The sequence below is a fragment of the Macaca thibetana genome, chromosome 15 (assembly GCF_024542745.1).
Source record: "Macaca thibetana thibetana isolate TM-01 chromosome 15, ASM2454274v1, whole genome shotgun sequence".
In the NCBI taxonomy this organism is placed as follows: domain Eukaryota; kingdom Metazoa; phylum Chordata; class Mammalia; order Primates; family Cercopithecidae; genus Macaca; species Macaca thibetana.
Window position 1 is genome coordinate 12847592 of NC_065592.1, and position 22101 is coordinate 12869692.

Here is a 22101-nt window from a genome sequence, read left to right on the forward strand (position 1 = left end):
CTAACTGAACATCAGTCATCTAAATAAAAACTCTGAACTCCTAATTTTCAAGTTAAAGCACTCATACTGATTAAAGTTCAGTTTTTAGAAAACACTATTAGATGGCAAGTCAATATTTTGCAAAATATTAGAAATGTAAAAGTAACATAATAATCACAGTAATTAAAAAGCAGCCACAATGATAATCAAAGAAAAAAAAAAAAAAAAAACGGTTTGATGTTAGAAACTATAACATTATTATACTGATTACACTGAAAGTAAGAAATATTTCCTTTATTGAATACAAAATGCCATAAATTTAGGTAAATCAAAATTAGTTAGTTCATGCAATACACTGACAGAATAGAATTTATGTTTATAGGGTCCATCATTTCATTTTGAGACATTCAGTTTCTATACTTGATCACAGTCAAAAGGTCAAGAACCAAGAAGTCAGTAAGTTCCTATGGACATCCTCAGTATCACATCACCACTGTAACAAGTGGTGAACATGAGGAAATTCAGACAAGTCAAACACCCACACCTCATACACAGTTAAATTTTCCTTCATTTTTTTCTCTACTGATTCCAACAAAGAAATATGATGAGAAAAACTGGAGAGTTCTCACTTATTTGAATAACAAGTGAAAATCTAAAAATATCTTCACTGTATGTTATTACCAATTGTATCACTGGGTTTTACAGTGACAGCCCGGTGCTATAATTTCTGAGAAAACCTCTGCATAAAGCTCCATAAACCCAACCATTCCTGTAATGTATCGCCTTATCTAGCACACAATCATTTCAAATACAACTTTTCATGTTAGTATAATTTGTTCAAAAATGGTAATAAATACATCCATGAAGCCACAGAAATCACTGCACAATCTACTGTAACTTGTTCTTACCAGTACTGACAGTTAATCCTAGACCCAAGATCCAATGTAAAAGAAAAATAAAATATGCCAATATTACTTGGTTTAATTAAAGATATTCATTATACACATATCTTTTAATGGACCAACAGTCCCAATCAACATTATAAATAATCTAGACCAACTACAGAGTAATGTCTGTGAACAATTATCACAAAACTAAAACATGGATGGCTGTCAGTTGGTGGCAGAGTTCTTGCTTTCATAATAAATATAAAATCAATTTCCTGCTCTAGTTCCTATTCCAAGTTGAAAATGATATATCTGACTATGAATTCCAACAACCTTCATCCGTAGTTTTAAAAAAAAAAAAAAAAAAAAAAATGATGGGGGGGGGAGAAAAGAAAGAAAAATGAAACTTGTAAGACCACCTAAGTCAATTCTTCCTCATTTGAGGACACTTGGATAGTTAAGGAAAGATGCACATTTAAGCTTACCATTTCAAATATATATATTTTTTAATGCAATGTTTTCCTCCCCGTCAAATGCCATTCAAGAATTTCATAAGTCCTTCCCAATAATTCCTCTATAAATTATTTGCAGGGCTTAGTATATCTGAAAGCCTGCAGAAACCTTTTGTTTAAATAATAACATGCAATTTCAAAAGCTTTTTGTTCCCTTTTCAATCAAAAATAACTTCATATGTTTTAAATGAAATTTTGCAAGTAATCAGAGACTAATGAGGATTCATTGATTTAACTAGTTCAGGGAATCAGAGAAGGGAGTGAGAATTTAAAGTAACCAAGTGTTTCATTTAGAAAAGCAGCTAATGTGGTAGGTGCACTAAGTCCTCTTCACAGCAAAATGTAATCAGGACTTTTGTCTCAGGAGAAACTCATCCTTCTCTCTGTGCACATTCCTAACTCACATTAATGTTAACGGGCATCACACATGCACACCGAAGAGATGCCTGCCTTGGTAGTATGCATGCATGGCAGCTGTGGTGACTAAATAATCCATATGGCTCTGAAGAGAAGATATGGTTTACTGGGTCCAGAGTCACAGCTACAGTGGTGGAATTCAGACACTACAACTAAACCCCAGTAGGAATGCCTTACCCAAACCCTCTTCCTTCTAACCATACCCAGCAAATATAGTTAGGCCAGGGTTTTGCAATTCCGTCCTCTATGGATGGTTTGTAGACAGAAGTCCCATGTTTGAGGAAATCTTAACCTTCTCATAGGCACAGAAGTTCTGTCTTCCCCTTTTTCCCCACAGGCATCCTAGTATTCATTCACATATTTCTCCACAGAATATAAGAAATATCACAAAATAGCTTTATAGAGAAAAATTCAGAGGCCTGGCTTAGGCCACAAAAGTCAACAAAATATGAATCAAGTATGAAATTCCATCTTCCACACAAAATGCCATCAGTAATCTTACCTATAAGATATATGCTGAAATATAAATTCCACAGGTTGTATAAAGGGCAGTTTAACCATGAATTATAATTGTTACAGCTTTTATGGAATCAAGTCATAATGTTAATACTCATTTAATATATAATTTTCTGAAGCCCAATTCAACTTCTTCCTTCCTTCCCTAGTGAAGAAAATATCCTTGTGAAGTTCAATTTAGTGACACTGGTGTACAAGCCCATACACAGAAGTTTATGCTTCTGAAAAGAGATAAGTGATAAACAGTTCATTAGCCACGTTAATGAAATTATGTTTTAGGAAAAAAAAAGACTGGGTGACACAAAAATTTTAGTATATTTTTCTATAGAGATAGTACAATAAAAACTTTATATTCAGTATCACCAATTAGGTCAATTAATATTCAGAAAAATCCTGTAACATTTCGTTTAAATAATCATAGGAGGGGGAAAAAAGAATCCACCAATGTTCTGGAAGCTTCTCTAGACCTTTCAATCAATTTTATTTATATGCAAAACCAAGAGAAACTCAAAAAAAAAAAAAAAAAAAAAAAAAAACAAAGCTCCTCCTGATGCTAAAGCTCTCAATTTACTGACAGGCAAATGGCTTCATGCTGCCACTTAATCTCATTTCTTGCATAATGCCCTCTAATTAGCATATCAAAGTGAATTAATACTTCTAGGGCATTAGCAATGGGGAAATCTGCTCCAGGCTCACAATAGCAGTTAAGAGAGAGCCAAGAAATCCTCAAAAACACCACAAACCACTTTGCATTGCAAAACTGTTCAATTTATTTATCCTCTCTCTCTAAACACTTTTACCGCACACTGTTTTACTACTGTTCACCAAACAAAATGATAATTGCCAAAGTTACCAGCATCTGTAATGCCTGTTTAGAATCTTAATTTAGACTATGTTGCAGATAATTTCTATATGCAACCATTTGTTCTATTATAAATGTTAATATAGAGACACTGAAAATATTGACATTCTCAATTAGTTAATTTGAATTTGAAATAAAATTTTATGGGATTTTAAATTTATGAATTTTTTAATGTAAAAAGCCACCTGCTGGACTCTGATTCCTAAGAAATATGCTTTGAAAACTGAATGTGTCACATAAAAGAAAACAAAACAAACAAAAAATCATTTTGCCATAACATATGTTCAGTCTCACAAATAACGGTTTAAACATCGTGAGGAATCATCAGCATTAAAAGGATTACATTGTATACCAAGTCTTCATTAATATGATCACAAAAAAAGAGTTCTTATCTAAACAGTTTAACATTTTTAAAGCACTTAAGTTGAAAGAAGTAGAAAACTTTTAACAACACTTTATCCATAAATATTTTTAGCTGCTTTCATACTAACCTGTTACTATTATGTAGACAGAGTTATGCAAAAAAAAGTTATGCCAATTCAGTTTGATACATTCTATCACACCAATTTTTTTGCTAGACATACACTCAAATTTAGTGCCAAAGTAAACTAGTTACCATTAAAACCTACAAACATATTATACTATGGAATATATCTATGAAAGAATAATACAGAAGAAATTCTTGTTGCAATTTTGCCTATAAAAGGGATAATTAGAATCAAGTGTTGAAGATTAATAAAATTTATTTTTTAATAAGATCTGAGTTTGAAGGCATAAAAAGGTGGTTTATTTTTTCAGTAGCTTATTCAAGAATTACTTATTCATTGGCTAAATATAGCACTGCCACCTAGATGTGATAGCAATTTGTCTGATTAACTTCAATAACTTTGTAAAAAATCTGATAACCAGTTCTGAAAAACTTTTACCAATTTATATTACATAGTGATATAAATTATTTACTCTCTTCATACTTAAAGACTCAAATGGCCTACTGAAGTAGAGCAAATGCTTGAAAAGGTCAACACGGGCTTGAGGGGGGAGGTGGTGGATATGTGTAAGCTTTGTTAGTTAATACCTAAATCATGCTGATCACACTGATAAATGGCTAAAACACAAGCCTGCTAAGAAAACAAATAAAACATTTTTTTTCATAATGTCAATATTGAACTAATAAATATCTAAAGATGTTCACATACACGAATAGGGAAAAGATAATCGAAAACCTTGTATAACTTGAAGTATTAGTGCTGATATGTTAAGTATTTATTCTGAATAGATACCTCATGGTAGAGTATAAAATAAAGTGATGACTGACTTAGGGTGTGGTTCATGAAATGCAGTTTCAATTCTTATAGTCCCACTTCATATAATGTAACTTCATCCTATACCACGCCACTATAAAGTATCAAAATGTAAATAATCCAACTAAGACGTTAATTTAAATTTGCCTCGGAAGTAATCTTTTACAAAATTTATAAATTGTGATGGAAATATACAGGCAAAATTAATTAAAAGGAAAAGGATCACAGTATGAAAAATGTAGACAGGTACATTTTATGAAAGCCGATCAACCAGTGTGTTCTTTGGGGCAAGTCAGGGCCCTTTGCTAGTGTATTAATAGACTTCTGTTTCAGAATAAAATTATGTAAATTAATAAAATAACATAGTAAAGTCCCAAATAAAATACGAAAACTACACAAATCTGTAATAAAATGAGGGTCATTAAAACTAAGGCACAAAAGAATTACTTGCACAGATCAAGTTAGTATTGACATGAGAGTTCAATACATTTTTATTGGGAAGGAAAAAAATAAAGAATGGGATTGGAAAATGTCCCAACATTTTAAAGATAATATCCACATGATACTTTAGATCATGAAGTTCTAAACCAGCTTGGCAATGAGATTTTTCTCCAGGTTTTCTACAAATACGTTATATGTGTTATTTTGTTAGGATGGAAGTGAAAGAATAAAAGTTAGAAAAATCCCTTTCTTTTACAACTTCTCTGAAAACCTCCTACAAAAGCTCCAGTAAGATATCAAATCTATAAAAATAGGGAAAAAAGGTAAAATATTAAGTTACTTTAAGAAAAATATATTGATAAAGCAATACAATTTATAACATTTCCAAGATACTCTGATTTTGTATTTTTCCTGTTTAATCACTTAATATTTCCAATGTAAACAGACCTAATGCCTAAAATTGACATGAAATTTAAAACATTAATGCTCCATTAAAATTTGCTTCAAAATAATTTTGGAATGGTGGGAATTACAGAGAAAACAACACTGGCCAAGTAGTGCTAATTGCTGAAGATGGGCACTGAGTTCATGGGAGGTTCAAGAATCTCTTCTCTCTGCATGTATTTATGTTTCAAAGGTGTCCACAATAAAAAGTTGTTAAAATCTAGAAAATAAGTTCATTAAAACAAAATGTGTTTCATGAAAACACAAAAAGGAATTGTGTATGGAACGGGCATTTGTTTTTAAAACTTGAAACAAACAATGATAATTATATTGGAAATACTGCAAGAGCAACTTAAAAGCATATGCAAAACATATAATAACATTTAGACTAATATATAACAATTTTCACCTTGCTAAATTTTCACTTTAAAAAATTGATTTTTACACATGCAGAATTAAAAGAATCACACAGCACTGTACAAAGAAAAATGTAACACATTTTAATACTAAAACCTTAAAAAGAGAAACACACCAGAAAAAGACTCCAAAGAGTCTCTAAACCTGTAGGTTCAGAATTAAACAGAGAGGGTCGAATGACAGTACTGCCTTGTCTCTTTGAAAGCTAGCCACACTTATAGCAATAAAGACAAAAGGTTTAATCTCACATCATATACTAACTGCATATAAAATCTCACTTGTAAACTACACTCTTGATCTAGTTTTAATATCTAAAATTCTTATGACTCTTTCTAGGGAGGGTTCCTTTAAAAGCAAAGCATTTTTACTAGTCATTTTCTTCTCCTTAAACATAAAAAATACTTCAACCAGCCCAACCAGCCAAGCAGGCCTTTCTCTTCCCCTGCGGACACCTCCTGCAGTAGAGAAGTTCATTAAGTTTTATGATCTTCCCAAGTCAGTCCTGCTTATAAGCCTCACAAAGGCTACAAATCTGGCAAACCATCATGTATGCCATTAGCCATTACTAGTAAATGAACGCTATTTAGGGTTTGTGGTGGCAATAAATCAGAGTTTGGTTGGCAGCCATCAACATGGAGTATTTTAACCTATCATTTAAAAAGGAAAAGTTGTGGGTTTTTTTAATGCATAACATTTTTCACAACAATATGATTCATATTATCTACTAAAATATGGGATTTCATTTAAAAAATAAGTATTTTTTTCTTGAAAAAGAACTATTTCCTTCACTTAAACTCGCATAATTAAGGACTTCGGAAAAACGGCAGATTTTTTAGGATGAAATATTTCACAAAGGAAAGCACTTCAACAATTAAGATTAAGATGACCAAAAAGAGGTGGGGGCATACACCAAAAGAGGTATGCAGGTGAGCAGATCTTGTGGCATCAGGGATATTTAATAAGAGACAGATGATAAAATATGGCTTTAAAAATCAGGAGAAAAATCTTAACATATCAACAATTATCTCATTGATTACTTAGTTTAAAATAAACAACTATTTTTATTTTAAAGCCTGTAACTTTTTGGATGCTCTCAAAATGCACAAATATCACAATTCAACAATGAGAGACATTTCTGCCCAAAAATAGTGGTATGATCAATTTTACAAAAGAATACATTCTCAAGAAAAAGCATCATCTTATAGTAAAACTATACTTTCCTTACCTCCCAACAAGAAAATAATATAATTGTTGTAGATCACCCATTTATCTGTCGGAAGGGAAAAAATACCTTTTCATATATGGTGGTTGGGTGGGGGGAACAGATGTTTTCTAAACTAAATCCCCCATGTGCATCAGAACTGGCAGTGTTCACTGCCTGATCAGAAACCTTAAAATCTACTGGCAGATCTACAAATAAACTGATTTTTTTTAATGATTTTGTCTTATTTTAGAAGAAAAGCACAACTGAAATGACATTATCCACTGAAGTGACAGTTCACCCTCAACCCCCCATTATGCAGAATAGAGTCATCAACATAATGTTCCTGGTTTCTATTCATAAATGACTAGGTAAACTTTCTCTAGATTACAAAGAATTAATCTTTAGGTATTATTAGATTAAATAAAATGATTTTTTTTAAAAACATGTATGCAATATACATATATTCTACAATGTTTCTTTTATAAGTTCATGTTTCTGAAGCATGACCGACTATGGAAGCAGGAGTGGTGGTGGGGAGACTTGGAATTTGCAGCCCCGCTTTCTTTGCTTTGGTAACACTAATGTCTACACAGATGTTTTATTTCAAATTGAGGATTCTGAGTCCTCGTCTCATTCTAAGACTAGTTTTGGAGAGTGAGGTGAAGCTATGGGTAGTAGGGGAGAAAGGAGAGAAGAGAAAGAGCTTCACCCCCATCAATCACTCAGTACTTAAATCCCATCCCTCTCGAGCTTAGAGAGGCTGGCAGGAAGATGCCTCTGCCCAGACAGCCGCCTTTACTCTTTGTCGGCTGTTGGCTTTTTACAAAAGAGATAACGTGCAAATGTGGATCCACTGGCCAAAGCACAAAAAGAGGATCTAATTTACAAGTTATCACTGAAAGCCCCAGAAACAATTTTAAAACACAAAAATTTCTTTTGTCAGCTGCCTCTTCGTTTTTAAATAGCAATAGCCCTACCAAAGCTCTCTCTACCAGTAATTCCAGACTTTGAAAAGACTTGTTTCTTTTTCGTAACTCACCTTTGACATGTGGTTGACTATACTTTCCTTTCAGAATGGTGTAACTAAGTCCTGTGCAAATAAGCAACTAAAGGACTTATGCTTCCTAATTGAATTCTGCCTGCTGCTAAATGTCTCAACATGAAAAGCAGTTTGCTGGGTTTAGTTCTCAAGCTAGCTAGGCCAAAACTTTAAAAAGGCAAAAATAAATAAATAAATAAATAAATAAATACAAATAATGAGAAGGGGATGAGAAGCAATAAGTATCCATCCCCTCTCCCTAGTAATACAAGTCTGTATAAAGTCGAATCAATCTTAATATTCACAACACAGTCAATACCCCAGTGCTTAGCTGTCAGCAGAAACTGAAGTGGAGCCCTGATAGCAGGAAAACCCTTGGACAATAAGAAACAGAATTTACTGAGAATTGCATACTTTTAAGCTTCTAAACTAAGAATCTTCAAGACTTAAGGCTAGATATCTTATTTTACAGTCAGATAAAAATTATCTACTGTTTTAAATCACAATGCTTTCTAAAGGTAGCTAAAAATCAACACAAAATAAAAGTTAGTAATTCCAAAAAGGATCACTGAGCATTAAGAAACCAGCCATAATATGTGAATGAAAACCAGGAAAAGTACTAGTTGGCCTCCCTTATTATTTGCTGCTTATTACGGTTTAGCATACATATTTAATAGACAGCAATAACTCATTATCTTTTGTTGATTACTTTTAGGATCAGAATAGTATTGCAAAGCGAAAAACCTGTTTCAAAGAAGGCTGACTCACCTATCAACCTAACAATTATTTGCACTGTGCTATTTGTACACTCAATTTAAACACAATCACATGTAACCTTTTAAATAGCATCCCTTGGATAGTGCTATATCCTGGACTTCAACTTTTTCTCCTTTGCCTCAACTTTCAAAATGGCAACTTTAAAATACCATACATCCAACACATACCAAAAAAAAAAAAAAAGAAAAGAACAGGAAAAAAATAAACAGTAGAGCTTGTTTAATGTACTTGTTTGCCACATACAGGGAAGATAATGCCAAATACAAACTAAAACATCCAAATCTCCGCTTCAATTTGAGCAGTTACCTCACTTCAAGACTAAAAGACCTTCAATTAACAAATAAAGTCTGACAAGAAAGTTAAACTGAAACGAATTAGCAAAAATTTGCCAAATATGTACCTGTAGTTTTCATTCCAGCACTTCTGCAAAACCTATCTTCTTACATATTCCCTGACTTGGACACTTCAAAATTGTTTAACCTGCATCTGTGGACCTTTTTATACTTTATATATTAAGCAGTTACAAGTGTAATGACTTCAGGATACAAAATAAGACAAGTATTAACAGATGTAATACATTCTATATGTCTACACATCATTACCCTTCCTCGATTCTCTAAAGTAGTCTTCCCACCTAAAACACTAATTCAAGCATGCTACTGGGGTCTGTTCAATTGCATCTATTCTTCTATCCGTGCAGCTGAAGCTTAAGACTGTCTAAGTAAAACAAAGTTCGGGTGATGCTTCTCCCGGGGACTCGGTCCTGGCATCCAGTCTCCCGTTGCTCCTTTTAAAAACTGACACACAAACAAGGCGAAAGGAGAGGGGAGAGGACGGCTGGCACTCCGGGCCCCCTCCCCACCTGCAGCCAGGGGCGGCCGCCGAGGGACGGCGATCCAACCCAGTCCGCACCTACACTTCATTTTACACCAGGAGCAGAACTGAGAAATCGACTCCAGATTTATTGCAGTTTTTTCTCAAGATCAGGACGTGGGAAGGAGAGAATGATCAAAGATGGCGGTGCCCAAAAGCAGCAGCTCTCAACTGGAGAGTCGAAGGAGTAGCTCCGACCCCCACCTCGGGGGTCTCCAGGCCCACTGTGGGGCGCAGCGTCTTACCTGTTTTCTCTTTGATCTCACACAGGACGCTGAAGAGCGCTGGTTTCATTCTGTGACAGTTCAGGGCATGTTTCCTAAAAAACAAATAACAAAACACAAAGGTATTAGCATCACCTATGGAATAATATGGCGCCTTCCTTTAAGTTAGACCCAAGATTTAATTCCAGCCCCCCCTTTCTGGAAGGCCCTTTTGAACCGTGGGAAGTCAACAGAAACTCCAGTTGACTAGTTCCCGACAGCCTTGTGCAAGCCCCGGCGGCGAAAGCTGCAGCCGGAACGAGGCGGACCCATCTGCCCGGCAGGCAGCAGCCTCGGCCACCGCAGACGCGAACCCGCGCGGGGAGCCTCGCCCCAGGGGCAGACGAAGGCGACCCGGGGGAGGGGACGAGAGCGGAGGGGCTCCCGCGTCCGCTCCTGGGCAGAGGGAGCCAGCGCGACGCTGCCAGTCGGCCGACTGCGGCCAGCAGGAGGGTGACAGCTCGGCAAAGTTTGCAAGGCGGCCCTCCCTCCCCAAGAACTTGGCCGTCCGCACCCGGACCCGCCAGGAAATCGCCCATCGCCCAGCGCCGGGCCCGGGTGGCCGCCCGCATCGCGAGGTCGTCCCGCGGCCACGGGAGCCGGCGCCTGGACTCCCGGCCGGAGAAGAAAGTTGCACTTCCCGGCGGCACGGTCCGCACGGGGGTCGGGGCGGGAGGTTTAAATCCGTGGGAGGGGGCCGGGCTGCGAGGGGCAGGACGGGGAAAAGGACGCCACGGAATCCGCGCCGCCCCGAGTCTGTCCCGAGCCCCCCAGAGCAACTTTGCCGACTCCCGCCCGCTTCGAGGGGCGCGGGCAAGTCCCCCCGAGGCCGGGGCGGGCGGCCGGCTTTCGGAGAAAGTTCCCCGCCGGGGGCTGCGGCCCTGGCCCCGGGCGCCACCCCGGGCCCCGACTCCGCCGCGGGCCCGGCTCCCGCACACACACAAAAGATGCTTAATGAGACGACACCAACTTTGCTTGCGCCTCGTCCAAGCTCTGGTCGGTGATGGTCATGATCTGGTGGAGGATGTCGCCGATGTCCTGCTTCCTGCCGTCGCCGTCCGCCCCTTCGTGGCCGTGCGGGGGAGGCGGCAGGGCCATGCCCCCCTGCACCGAGTGGCCGGCCAGGTTCACCCCGGCCAGAGTCTGCAGCATCCTGGATTGATCGTCCATCCCGCCGCGCGCGGGCGGGAGCGGGCGGCGGCTGAGGCGAAGGCTGAGGCGGCGGCGGCGGCGGCGGCGGCGGCGGCGGCGACGAGGGAGGAGAAGAAAGAGGGGGAGGGGGAGGGGGAGGCGGCCGCGCGCTCCCCGCCCGCGCGGGGAGGGGGCGGCCCGGCCGGCAGGGCCCGCGACTGAGGCGATGCGGACGGGCGCCCGGCTCCGGCTTCCGCCGCCGCCGAGGCTGAGGAGAAGCGGCGGGCGGAAGCGCCGGGCTCCGCGGCGGTGGCGGAGGCGGAGGCGGCGGCGCCCGCTGCCCTCACGCGGCCGCCGCGCCGCCTCCTCGCCGCCGCGCGCCCCGCCGGGCGGCCCCGCGCAACTTGCTCCTCAGCGCCCGCCGAGTTGCCGGGACGCCCGCCGCCCCCCGCGCCAGCCTGCGCACTGCCCTCCTCGGCCGCCGCCGCCGCCTCGGCCGGGCGGGATCCGAGCCCCAGCGGCCCCGGGGGAGGCAGCGGCGGCGGCGGGCGGCGGCGGAGGAGGAGGCCTGCGGGCGGGCCGCGGAGAGCGAGGGGGGCGGAGGAGGAAAGTTTGGGAGCAGGCGGGCAGAGGCGGCGGGGACGCGGAGCCCGGAGGAGGGCCCTGGCGGGCCGCGCGCTGGGCGGACAGCGGATGGATAGGGCGGGAGAAGTCGCCGCCGCCGCCGCCGCCGCCGCCGGAGCCGCGCACCCAGCCAGCAGCCGCCGCGGACCGGGCTGGAAGGCCGCTGGGCCGAGGGATTGACAGGCTGCCAGTGCCACTCACTCACTGCGGCCCGGCGCCGGGGGGAGGGGCGGGGGCCGGCGAGGGCGGGGGAGCGCTCCTCAGACCCCGCCCCCAGGGCGGCGCGCGCGCTCATTGGGTCCTGCGCCTCCCGCCGCCGCCGCCGGCACCGCCCCCGGGTCCCGGACCGTTCCCTCTGGCCCCTGATGCTCCGCTCCTCGGAGTGCGCCGCTGGATCCTTGCTCTAGTCTCGTCACGTCCGAACCCCCCGGGATAGACCGGGCTGGCCCACAAACGCTGTGCCCGCACCCCGACTCCTGCTCCATGCTTTTGACAGTCATGGGAGCGGGGGGTTGTATATGGGACAGGGGGCAACTCGCTCCAAAGCCAACCGTGTGCTCCCCCGCCGCACCCGTGAGCTTCACGCCTCGGACAGCGCCTGGTGCACTTTCCCGCTCTTCCTGTCAGGAGGTGGTGCCCTCTGGGTACCAGGCCGCTCGTCCCGGGCCAATCGCAAAGCGCTTAGAGCCGAATGGGGCGGGACAGAGGCAAGCAAGGGTTGTCCCAATTGGAGCTTTCGAAAGGTCCTGGGCAGAGGCGGGGAAGCGGCGAGTGGGGGCCTAGCCCCGCCTGCGGTCGCCACGGTAACCGAGAGGGCGCAGCTCAGCATTGGCGCCAGCACCGGGGCCTTTCGCTGTCCCGCAATGGGTGACCAGTTGAGGTGGGATCCTGTGATCTCTCACGTGCTTGAAGTCTGAGCTGAGTGGACCTGAGTGCCATAGACTTTCTTTTGCAAGGGGAAATGTGTCAGAGGGAAGCGAGTCTGGGAGGAGGGAAAGTGCCTTCAGTCCAGGACTAATTTCAAGGTTTACAACACTTTACACACTCTGCAACTCCTGATAATCCAGGGACTACTCCTTTGGCAGCATTTGCTATTCGATGCCTCCGGATGTACCGAAGCTGCAAAAACGAGCTCTTCATTACAAAGATACATTTGTTCAGGAAGAGACTGGATTTCACTTGTCAACTTACCCATCACCACGAGTCATTTAATGTTGGTAACGCCAGCCACGATTTTTTGTATCTATAACACCCCTTCTTCCATTGTATTCTATCTACAAATAACTGAAGGCTCACATTATTTTGGAATATGGACCTCCGCCTCTTGTGGAGACTTGAGATTGCTCTTAAGCTGATTTCCCAAATAGGGGTTTAAATGTGTATTCCCCATTTTAGATTCATGAAGCTCACACTAGATGAGTCCTTTGGTTCGGTGATTTGGAAAAGTCTCCTTGTTCCTTCCCCAAACTCAGTATGCTGTCTTACCTGAAACCAAAAATAGGGGTATGAGGATATGAAAAATGGCTCTTACTCTGCAGGGTTTAATGTAGGACAAGCAGTTCTTTAAATGCCAGATGGATTCTTGGAATGAAGCAGGCTACTCGGTTCCAGGTTCTTTCCTTCATATGTTGTGTGTACTTTTAAATACTCCCCACTGCAAAGCTAATAGCTAAGCTTACAGTTAGGCAGGCTAAAATCCTTACAAACTGCACAGCTGCTGAGGAGGGAGTTCCAAAAAATCCACTCTGCTTACTTACCTCCAAAGAAGAACCCCCTTCATGTTCATTAATATTCCCTGCTCTTCTCTCCCCCATTGATATGTCAAGTTTCCAATTCTTCTTTCAAGCCCCCATTGTGGGTTACTCATAGTCGTCATTGATTGGGTTTTTCCTTTATTCTTAATTTGTCTTTTAAAGCTGTCACCAGATCCTTAGGCATTTTTGCCAAAAGGCACAGGAGCAAGCGGTCAACCTTTCATAATTCTCCAACGCTGAAGATGCAAAACCACAGAATTCTAACTGAAAGATGCCTTAAATTCTAAGATTCCTTCCAGCTCTAAAATGCAATGATCCTGTGACTCACTATTAGGACTCCTCTCTGCCCTCCTTCTAGACTCATAATCTTGACTAATCAGTCATGAGGATGAGGCTAATTAGCAATGAGGATTTATGGTTATTTCTAGCCCACTCCAAACAATGAGTTATGTAAGTAAAGCAACATATATAAAAATGTAAATAGGTTGGTGGCTCATGCCTGTAATCCCAGCACTTTGGGAGGCCGAGGAGGGCAGATCACAAAGTCAGGAGTTTGAGAGGTCTAGACCACTCCAAACAATGAGTTATGTAAGTAAAGCAACATATATAAAAATGTAAATAGGTTGGTGGCTCATGCCTGTAATCCCAGCACTTTGGGAGGCCGAGGAGGGCAGATCACAAAGTCAGGAGTTTGAGAGGTCTAGACCACTCCAAACAATGAGTTATGTAAGTAAAGCAACATATATAAAAATGTAAATAGGCCAGTGGCTCATGCCTGTAATCTCAGCACTTTGGGAGGCCGAGGCGGATGGATCACGAGGTCAGGAGTTTGAGACCAGACTGGCCAACATGGTGAAACCCCATCTCTACTAAAAATACAAAAAAATTGTCTGGGCTGGGTGGCAGGCGCCTGTAATCTCAGCTACTCAGGAGGCTGAGGCAGGAGAATCACTTGTACCCAGGAGGCGGAGGTTACGGTGAACCGAGATCGTGCCACTGCCCTCCAGCCTGGGTGACAGAGTGAGACTTAGTCTCAAAAAAAAAAAAAAAAAAGGAAGTAAGTAAGTAAAATTAAAGAAACACTTAAGCAAATAAAGGCAATTGGGAACTATGGGCTATGTAAACAAACCAGAACATAAAAACATAAATTAGAATTAAGAAAACAGTTAGGAAAATGCCAGCAATTAGGAATAAAACAACTTGTTAAACGTCTAACACCCGCAGTTATTTTATGGTACACACCTCTAAACCCATGGTCGTTCAGTGATGTGGAAACTTGATACCATAATTCTGCCTTAAGTGATTGAATTAGACTGACCTTCTGCTTGGGAGGCTTCTCTTTTTGTTGTTATCAGTATGAGTTGCAGTAGAAGCCTGGGGACCCTAGCAAGGATTCCTTCACAGGCTCATTGACAACTGCCATTGATTTAAAGCATAACTTTCTTTAGATTGGTTTCCAAGCCTCAATATAACTGTCAACTAATTGCAGATGCTCCGAGATTCTCTTGTGCTTGTGCCAGTGTCTCATGTAGAATATTGCCTGACCTCTGCTCAACAATCTGAGTCACAAGGTTGATGCCTTCACAGATGATAGAATAGAAGTTCCCTGAGTACCTGGGTCTGTCTTTGCTGTTTCTAAGGTAGTAATTACTAAAATGTCAAGGGAAATGAAATTGACTTTTGGTGAGCAGACATTCATGTAAAGTTAACAGTGACAAAGTGGTGAAAACCAAGTAGGTGTTCCTTCATGGCCATCCCTTTCTATGAGTTTATATTAACATCACCATTGCCTCTGTCATCAATATGGTGACTATCACAGCACGTGCCATTATTGAGCACTTTCTTTGGGGGTACACTATCCTCTGTGTCCCCTTGCTTCATCTTATTACAGTCTCACAACAGCCTGCTTGGGACTGTTATTAAATAAGAAATAGAATGAGACAGAGTAAGAAATCTCCACAAGACCACAAAGCCAGTAAGTACTAGAGCTTTAATTCAAATATTGATCTATGTGGCTGCAAAGACTACCATATAAAACACTGTGCAAAAAAGGAATTTAGCCAGGCTGGTGGCATACAGCTGTAGTCCCAGCTACTTTAGAGGCAGAGACAGGAGAACCGCTTGAGTGCAGTAGTTTGAGGCTGCAGTATGCTACGATCACACTTGTGAATAGCCACTGCACTCTTGCTTGAGCAATGTAGTGCTACCCTTTCTCTTAAAAATTTTTTTAAAGTTATTTAATTATGAAGTATAAATCACATGACCTTAACAGATAAACTGAAAAATTAATGAAAATAAGTAACTAAGTGCTTAACAACGAGAGAATAAACAGCTATATTAGAGGAATCCAGGTCTCAAGGCAGGGGAGGAGGGAAGTTAAGGACAGTTAGACCGTTCTTCAAAGCCACATTGGGTCCCACCTCTCCGAAGCTTTTCTGTGATGCCTGTCTTCTCTGATCTTTGTCACCTCTAAACTCCCTCAGAAGGTTGCAATAAGATCGTGTCATTGCACTCTAGCCTGGGCAACAGAGTGAGACTCTGTCTCATAAATAAATAAATTAATTAACTCCCTCAGTATATGTTGCCTGTAATACATAACCTATCACCATCCTAGATAATCTTGTGCTGTTTGCTCTCCATCCACCTCTGAGAGTTTCTTCATCTAGGTCATAAACATGTCAAGGGCAAGGTGTTATAAGATGTAACTATAATATGACAGATTTGATTTTTTTTAAATCATAGACATCTAACAAAAGGTAACACTCTCCAACTTGTCACTTTGGGGAAACTGATTAAATGCTTATTCCCAAAATGTATCATTGCTCCATTGCTTTAGGAATGACTATTTATTTGTTTATCTGTTTGTTCATTTATTTGTTTCTCTAGAGAGTGAGACTTGCTCTGTCACCCAGGCTGGAGTACGGTGGCACGATCATAGCTCACTGTAACTTTGAACTCCTGGGCAATCCTCCTGCCTCAAGGCTCCTGAGTAGCTGAGACTGCAGGTACATGCCACTACACCCAGCTAATGTTTTGTATTTTTTTGTACGGACAAGGTCTCGCTATGGTGCTTAGGCTGAATTCAAACTCCTGGCCTCAAGGGATCATCCCACCTCAGCCTCTCAAAGTACGGGGATTACAGGCATGAGCCACTGCACCCGGACAGGAATGACTCTTTAGAACTGGTCTTTACAATTGATAGCACATGTGACATATGACCAACGTTTATCTTCTAAGGATGGATTTGACTGAGTAACCAAAGATTTAGTGGGATGACAGTCCCTCCTTCTACAGTGAGGCCTTTAAAAGAGAATATTTATCAGAATGTATAATTTCTAGAAAAATTTGGCCGGGCGCGGTGGCTCAAGCCTGTAATCCCAGCACTTTGGGAGGCCGAGACGGGCGGATCACGAGGTCAGGAGATCAAGACCATCCTGGCAAACACGGTGAAACTCTGTCTCTACTATAAAAATACAAAAAACTAGCCGGGCGAGGTGGCGGGCACCTGTAATCCCAGCTACTCGGGAGGCTGAGGCAGGAGAATGGCGTAAACCCGGGAGGCGGAGCTTGCAGTGAGCTGAGATCCGGCCACTGCACTCCAGCCTGGGTGACAGAGCGAGACTTCGTCTCAAAAAAAAAAAAAAAAAGAAAAAAAGAAAAATTTGATAGAATGCTCCCTCTCTTATGTCCTTTCATAGCACCCAGTACAGTGCAGTTTCATACAGAATAGACAGTTGGGGCCGACATGAGCAGTTGTTGGCCTGCCATCCATTGACTGACTTCCTTCTACACCAATAGAAGCCTGATTTTATTCTGAAGACAACGTGCTCAGTCCCAGTCAAGGTCTAAAACAAGTATGAGCATCCTGTCCCCTGCCTTCTGAGCCTGTCAGGAGGAGGGGTGACCTTGCTGATTTTTTAAAAAAGGGACAGACAGGCCAGGCACGCTGGCTCATGCCTGTAATCCCAGCACTTTGGCCACTGCACGCCAGCCTGGGCAACAGGGCGAGACCCTGTCTCAGAAAAAGGAAAAAAAAGGGATAGACATGGCTCTTCTCTCCTTCATTTATCTCTCTCTTTCCATCTTTGAATGTAGTCCCGAATCTGGAGTGCTCACAGCAGCCACCTGTGATAATGAAATGAAAATGTGAAGACAAAATCAACATGGTTTCGTGATTTATCTCTATGGTCTTCCTCCCAAAGCCTGTAATCCCAGACTAATAATTAGAAAAATATTATACAAATACAGGGCCGGGCTCGGTGGCTCATGCCTGTAATCCCAGCACTTTGGGAGGCTGAGGCAGGTGGATCACGAGGTCAGGAGATAGAGACCGTCCTGGCTAACACAGTGAAACCCCATCTCTACTAAAAATAACAAAAAATTAGCCGGGCGTGGTGGTGGATGCCTGTAGTCCCAGCTACTTGGGAGGCTGAGGCAGGAGAATGGCGTGAACCCAGGAGGTGGAGCTTTCAGTGACCTGAGATCTTGCCATTGCACTCCAGCCTGGGCGACAGAGTGAGACTCCATCTCCAAAAAAAAAAAAAAAAAATAGAAAAGAAAAAGAAAAATATTACGCAAATACTAATTGAAGGACATTCTACAAAATACCTGATCAGTAATTTGTCTGGTCTTTGTATGCCTTGTAACTGCCAAGGTCATAAAAAGTAAGAAAAGCTGAGATAAGAAGAGCCTAAGGAGAAATGAGGACTGGATGTAATCTGGCATTCTGGACGGGATCCTGGAACAGAAAAGGAATATTAGGTAAAAACTATAGAAATTTGAATAAAGTATAAACTTCAGTTAGTGATAACATATCCATTGGTTCATTAATTTCAAAAAAGTACCATATTAATGTGAGATGTTAATAATAGAGGAAACAGTGTATGGGATATTAGGGAACTCTCTGTACTACCTTCTAATTTTTATCTGTAAATACTTTAAAATAAAACATTCAGGGCCAGGAGTGGTGGCTCACGCCTGTAATCCCAGCACTTTGGGAGGCTGAAGCAGGAGGATCACAAGGTCAGGAGATTGAGACCATCCTGGCTAACATGGTGAAACCCCGTCTCTACTAAAAATACAAAAAAATTAGCCGGGCATGGTGGTGGGCGCCTGTAGTCCCAGCTACTCGGGAGGCTGAGGCAGGAGAATGGCATGAACCCGGGAGGTGGAGCTTACAGTGAGCCAAGATTGCGCCACTGCCCTCCAGCCTGGGTGACAGAGCAAGACTCTGTCTCAAAAAAAAAAAAAAGAAAATGAATAAGTAAATAAAATAAAATAAAACGTTCACTCAAAACAAAAATAAACATGCTAAGTAGGGCAGAAAGATAGGGAGAGTCTAGGTGTCTGCAGACATTGTCCAACATCTGAACCAAAGAAGCAACTGCTTTCCCTTGGATTTCTAGTTTTGTGAGTAAATTCATCTCCTATTTTAAAATCCTATTGGCTGGGTTTTCTGTATCTTGCAGAAAAGCTGATATAGCACTATAAACACTTAAATGACAGATATATGTGTGAAGGGATGGATGGATGGATGGATGGATGGGCTGATGGGCGGATGGATGGAATAGCCTAGCACAATGCCTGGCACATAGTAGGAGTTCCTAGAGCTGGGGAGATGATGTATGATAAAAAAAAAAAAAAAAAAAAAAAAAAAAAAAAAAAATTCCTCTCATCTTTGTATTGCATTCCTGGGAGGTAACATCTAAAACCCTTGAAATCTCCCAAGCTGTAAAAGTGTTTTTATTATTCATGAGGCCCTTAGATCACATCTAATTTTATGCTAAAGTGATGACTCAGGATGGTGGCTGGTCACCAGAAAGACCAACCATGTGATTAGAGGGTTGGGGCTTTGAGGAAGCTGGAGATTGAGTTCAGTCATAAGGCCAATGATTCAATCAATCATGCCTATGTAATGAAACTCTGATAAAAACTCTGGACATCCAAGCCCAGAAAAGCTTCCTGGTTGGTGAATACATTGATATGCCAGGAGGGTGATACACCCTGACACCATAGGGAGAAGCATGGAAGCTCTGCATTCAGGACCCTCCCAGCCCTTGCCCTTGACCTCTCCACTTGACTGGCCTTGGTTTATATCCCTTATAATTAAACTATAATCCTAAGTATAGTGTTTTCCCTAGTTCTGTGTCATTCTAGCAAATTATAGAACCTAAAGGGGTCACAGGAACACCCAAATTTTCAGCCACTTGGTCAGAGGTACAGGTGACCAGGGGACCTCACAACTTGTGGCTGGCATCTGAAGTGAAAGCAGTCTAGTTGGGCACCATGCCTTTAACTGGGATTAATTGACTGGCATTTCTAAGAGGCCTATTTAGAGGAACCTAATTTAATTGAGACAAGTTCCTTTTGCCTTTTGCCCACCTCCTTTTCCCAGCCTGTAGTTGATGTCTGGAGCTCCCTGAGTCATCTTGGCCCATGAAATGATCTTGAGAGTGGAAGTCATGCACTAGGATAGTGAAGCAGAAGCTTAAGAACCTGGGGCACGGATGGCACCATGAAGCCACCATCTAAGGAATAACACCAACCCTTGATTGCTTCCTCCAGACAGCTCTTACGGAAGGAAGAATAAACTTCTGTCTTACTAAATCCACTACCATATACTTATTTCCAGTATAGGCAGCCAAACTTAATCCTAATTAATAAGGAAGCCAGTGTCTAACATAGAAAAAGTACAGCTGTAAGCACTGTAGCCCTGTAGTTAAGAGTTCTGCATCTGGGATCAGGCAAACTTGGATCTGAATCCTAGCTCCACCACTAAATGTCTACTTGGCCTTGGTCAGTTTATTTAGCCTCTCAGTTTTCTCATCTGTCAATGACAGTAATAATAATAATAATAATAATAGTAATAATAACCTACCTGCCGGGCACAGTGGCTCACGCCTGTAATCCCAGCACTTTGGAAAGCCGAGGTGGGTGGATCACAAGGTCAAGAGATGGAGACCATCCTGGCCAACATGGTAAAACCCCGTCTCTACTAGAAAGTACAAAAATTAGCTGGGTGTGGTGGCACGCACCTGTAGTCCCAGCTACTTGGGAGGCTGAGGCAGGAGAATCACTTGAACCCAGGAGGCAGAGCTTGCAGCGAGCCAAGATCGTGCCACTGCACTCCAGCCTGGCAATAGAGTGAGACTCTGTCTGAACAAAAAAGACCTAACACACTGAAGTATAGTAAAAACTAAGCATTACAATGGATACGAGAGTCAATTGTAAAAGGTAAATCTCTAATCTTTGCTTCCCAGTCCTCCACATCCTAAGATTCATCTTCAGTTCTCTGCCCTCCTTTTCCTCCTCCTCTTTTCTCTCTTCCCTTTTCTTCTTTCTCCTTCTCTTCCTTTTCCTTTCTCTTTATCCTCTTCCCTCATCTTCCTATTCTTTTGCTCTTTTTTTCTCTTCTGTTCCTACCCTTTCACCCTCTACAATTTAGTTAGTTCACCCCACAGCCAGCCCTGCACCTGTAATTCCAGCTCCTGCTTCATTTTCCGAATTCCTCTCCTAACAACTGGACCTCGCCCGTCTGGCCTACCAGTGCTTCAAACTCCGATTCTCCTCTGTATTCATTACCTATTGCTGTGAAACAAATTATCCCAAAACTTCTTGGCTTAAAATAACAAACATGAGGCCGGGCGCGGTGGTTCACACCTGTCATCCCAGCACTTTGGGAGGCCGAGGTGGGTGGATCACCTGAAGTCAGGAGTTCGAGACCCGCCTGGCCAACCTGGTGAAACCCCATCTCTACTAAAAATACAAAAAAAACTTAGCCTGATGTGGTGGCGGGCACCTGTAATCCCAGCTACTCAGCTGAGGCAGGAGAATCACTTGAACTTAGGAGGCGGAAATTGCAGTGAGCTAAGATTGCACCATTGCACTCCAGCCTGTGCCACAAGAGTGAAACTCCATCTCAAAAGAAGGAAAAAAAAAAACATGGATTATCTCACATTTTCTGTGTGTTAGGAATCTAGACCCAGCTTAAGTGGATGCCTCAGGGTTAGGCTCTTCATGAAGCTGCAATCAAGGTGACAGCTAGAGCTGCAGTCATCTCAAAGCACACCTGAGGGGAAGATCCACTTCCCAGCTCACTCACATGGCTGCTGGCAAGCTCAGTGATTGTTGGCCAGATGCATTGGTTCCATCACCTCTGGCCTCTCCATAGAGCAGCTCACAACATGGTAGCTGGTTTCCAACAGAGTGAGGGAACCAGAGAGCAAGAGAGGGCAAGCAAGATAGAAGTCAGTGTTTTGTTTTGTTTTTTTTAAGCAGAGTCTCGCACTGTCGCCCAAGCTGGAGTGCAGATCTCAGCTCACTGCAACCTCTGCCTCCCCGGCTCAAGCGATTCTCCTGACTCAGCCTCCCAAGTAGTTGGGACTACAGGTGCCTGCGACCACACCCAGCTAATTTTTGTATTTTTAGTAGAGATGGAGTTTCACCATGTTGGCTAAGCTGGTCTCAAACTCCTGACCTCAGGTGATCAGCCCACCTCAGCCTCCCAAAGTGCTGAGATTACAGGCGTGAACCACCGTGCCTGACCAGTCTTTTTGTAAGGTAATCTCGGAAGTGAGACCCTATCTTTTTTGCTGTGTTCTCTCTCTCTTTTTTTTTTCTTTTTTTTTTCTTTCTTTTTTGGTGAGATGGAGTCTCGCTCT

General features: G+C 42.6%; 1 protein-coding gene and 1 long non-coding RNA gene across 4 annotated transcripts in view; one reads left to right on the top strand and one right to left on the bottom strand.

The window, feature by feature from the left end:
* PBX3 (PBX homeobox 3) overlaps positions 1-11224 on the bottom strand; it is a 225067-nt gene extending 213843 nt beyond the window's left edge. Inside the window, exons 1-2 of one of the 3 annotated variants that reach the window (XM_050760555.1) lie at positions 10903-11224; positions 9915-9988 (exon numbers count right to left, since the gene is read on the bottom strand). In XM_050760555.1, coding sequence (XP_050616512.1) covers positions 9915-9988; positions 10903-11102 — 274 coding nt within the window. In that variant the 5' untranslated portion in view covers positions 11103-11224. The remainder of the gene's footprint in view (positions 1-9914; positions 9989-10902) is intronic. The other 2 variants (XM_050760557.1, XM_050760556.1) reach the window with 2 other exon arrangements.
* A 1409-nt stretch (positions 11225-12633) lies between these two features.
* LOC126937201 (uncharacterized) lies at positions 12634-15114 on the top strand. The gene is made up of 2 exons (XR_007719680.1): positions 12634-13158; positions 14931-15114. It is a non-coding gene; the product is annotated as an uncharacterized LOC126937201 (long non-coding RNA).
* Positions 15115-22101: the final 6987 nt, after the last annotated feature.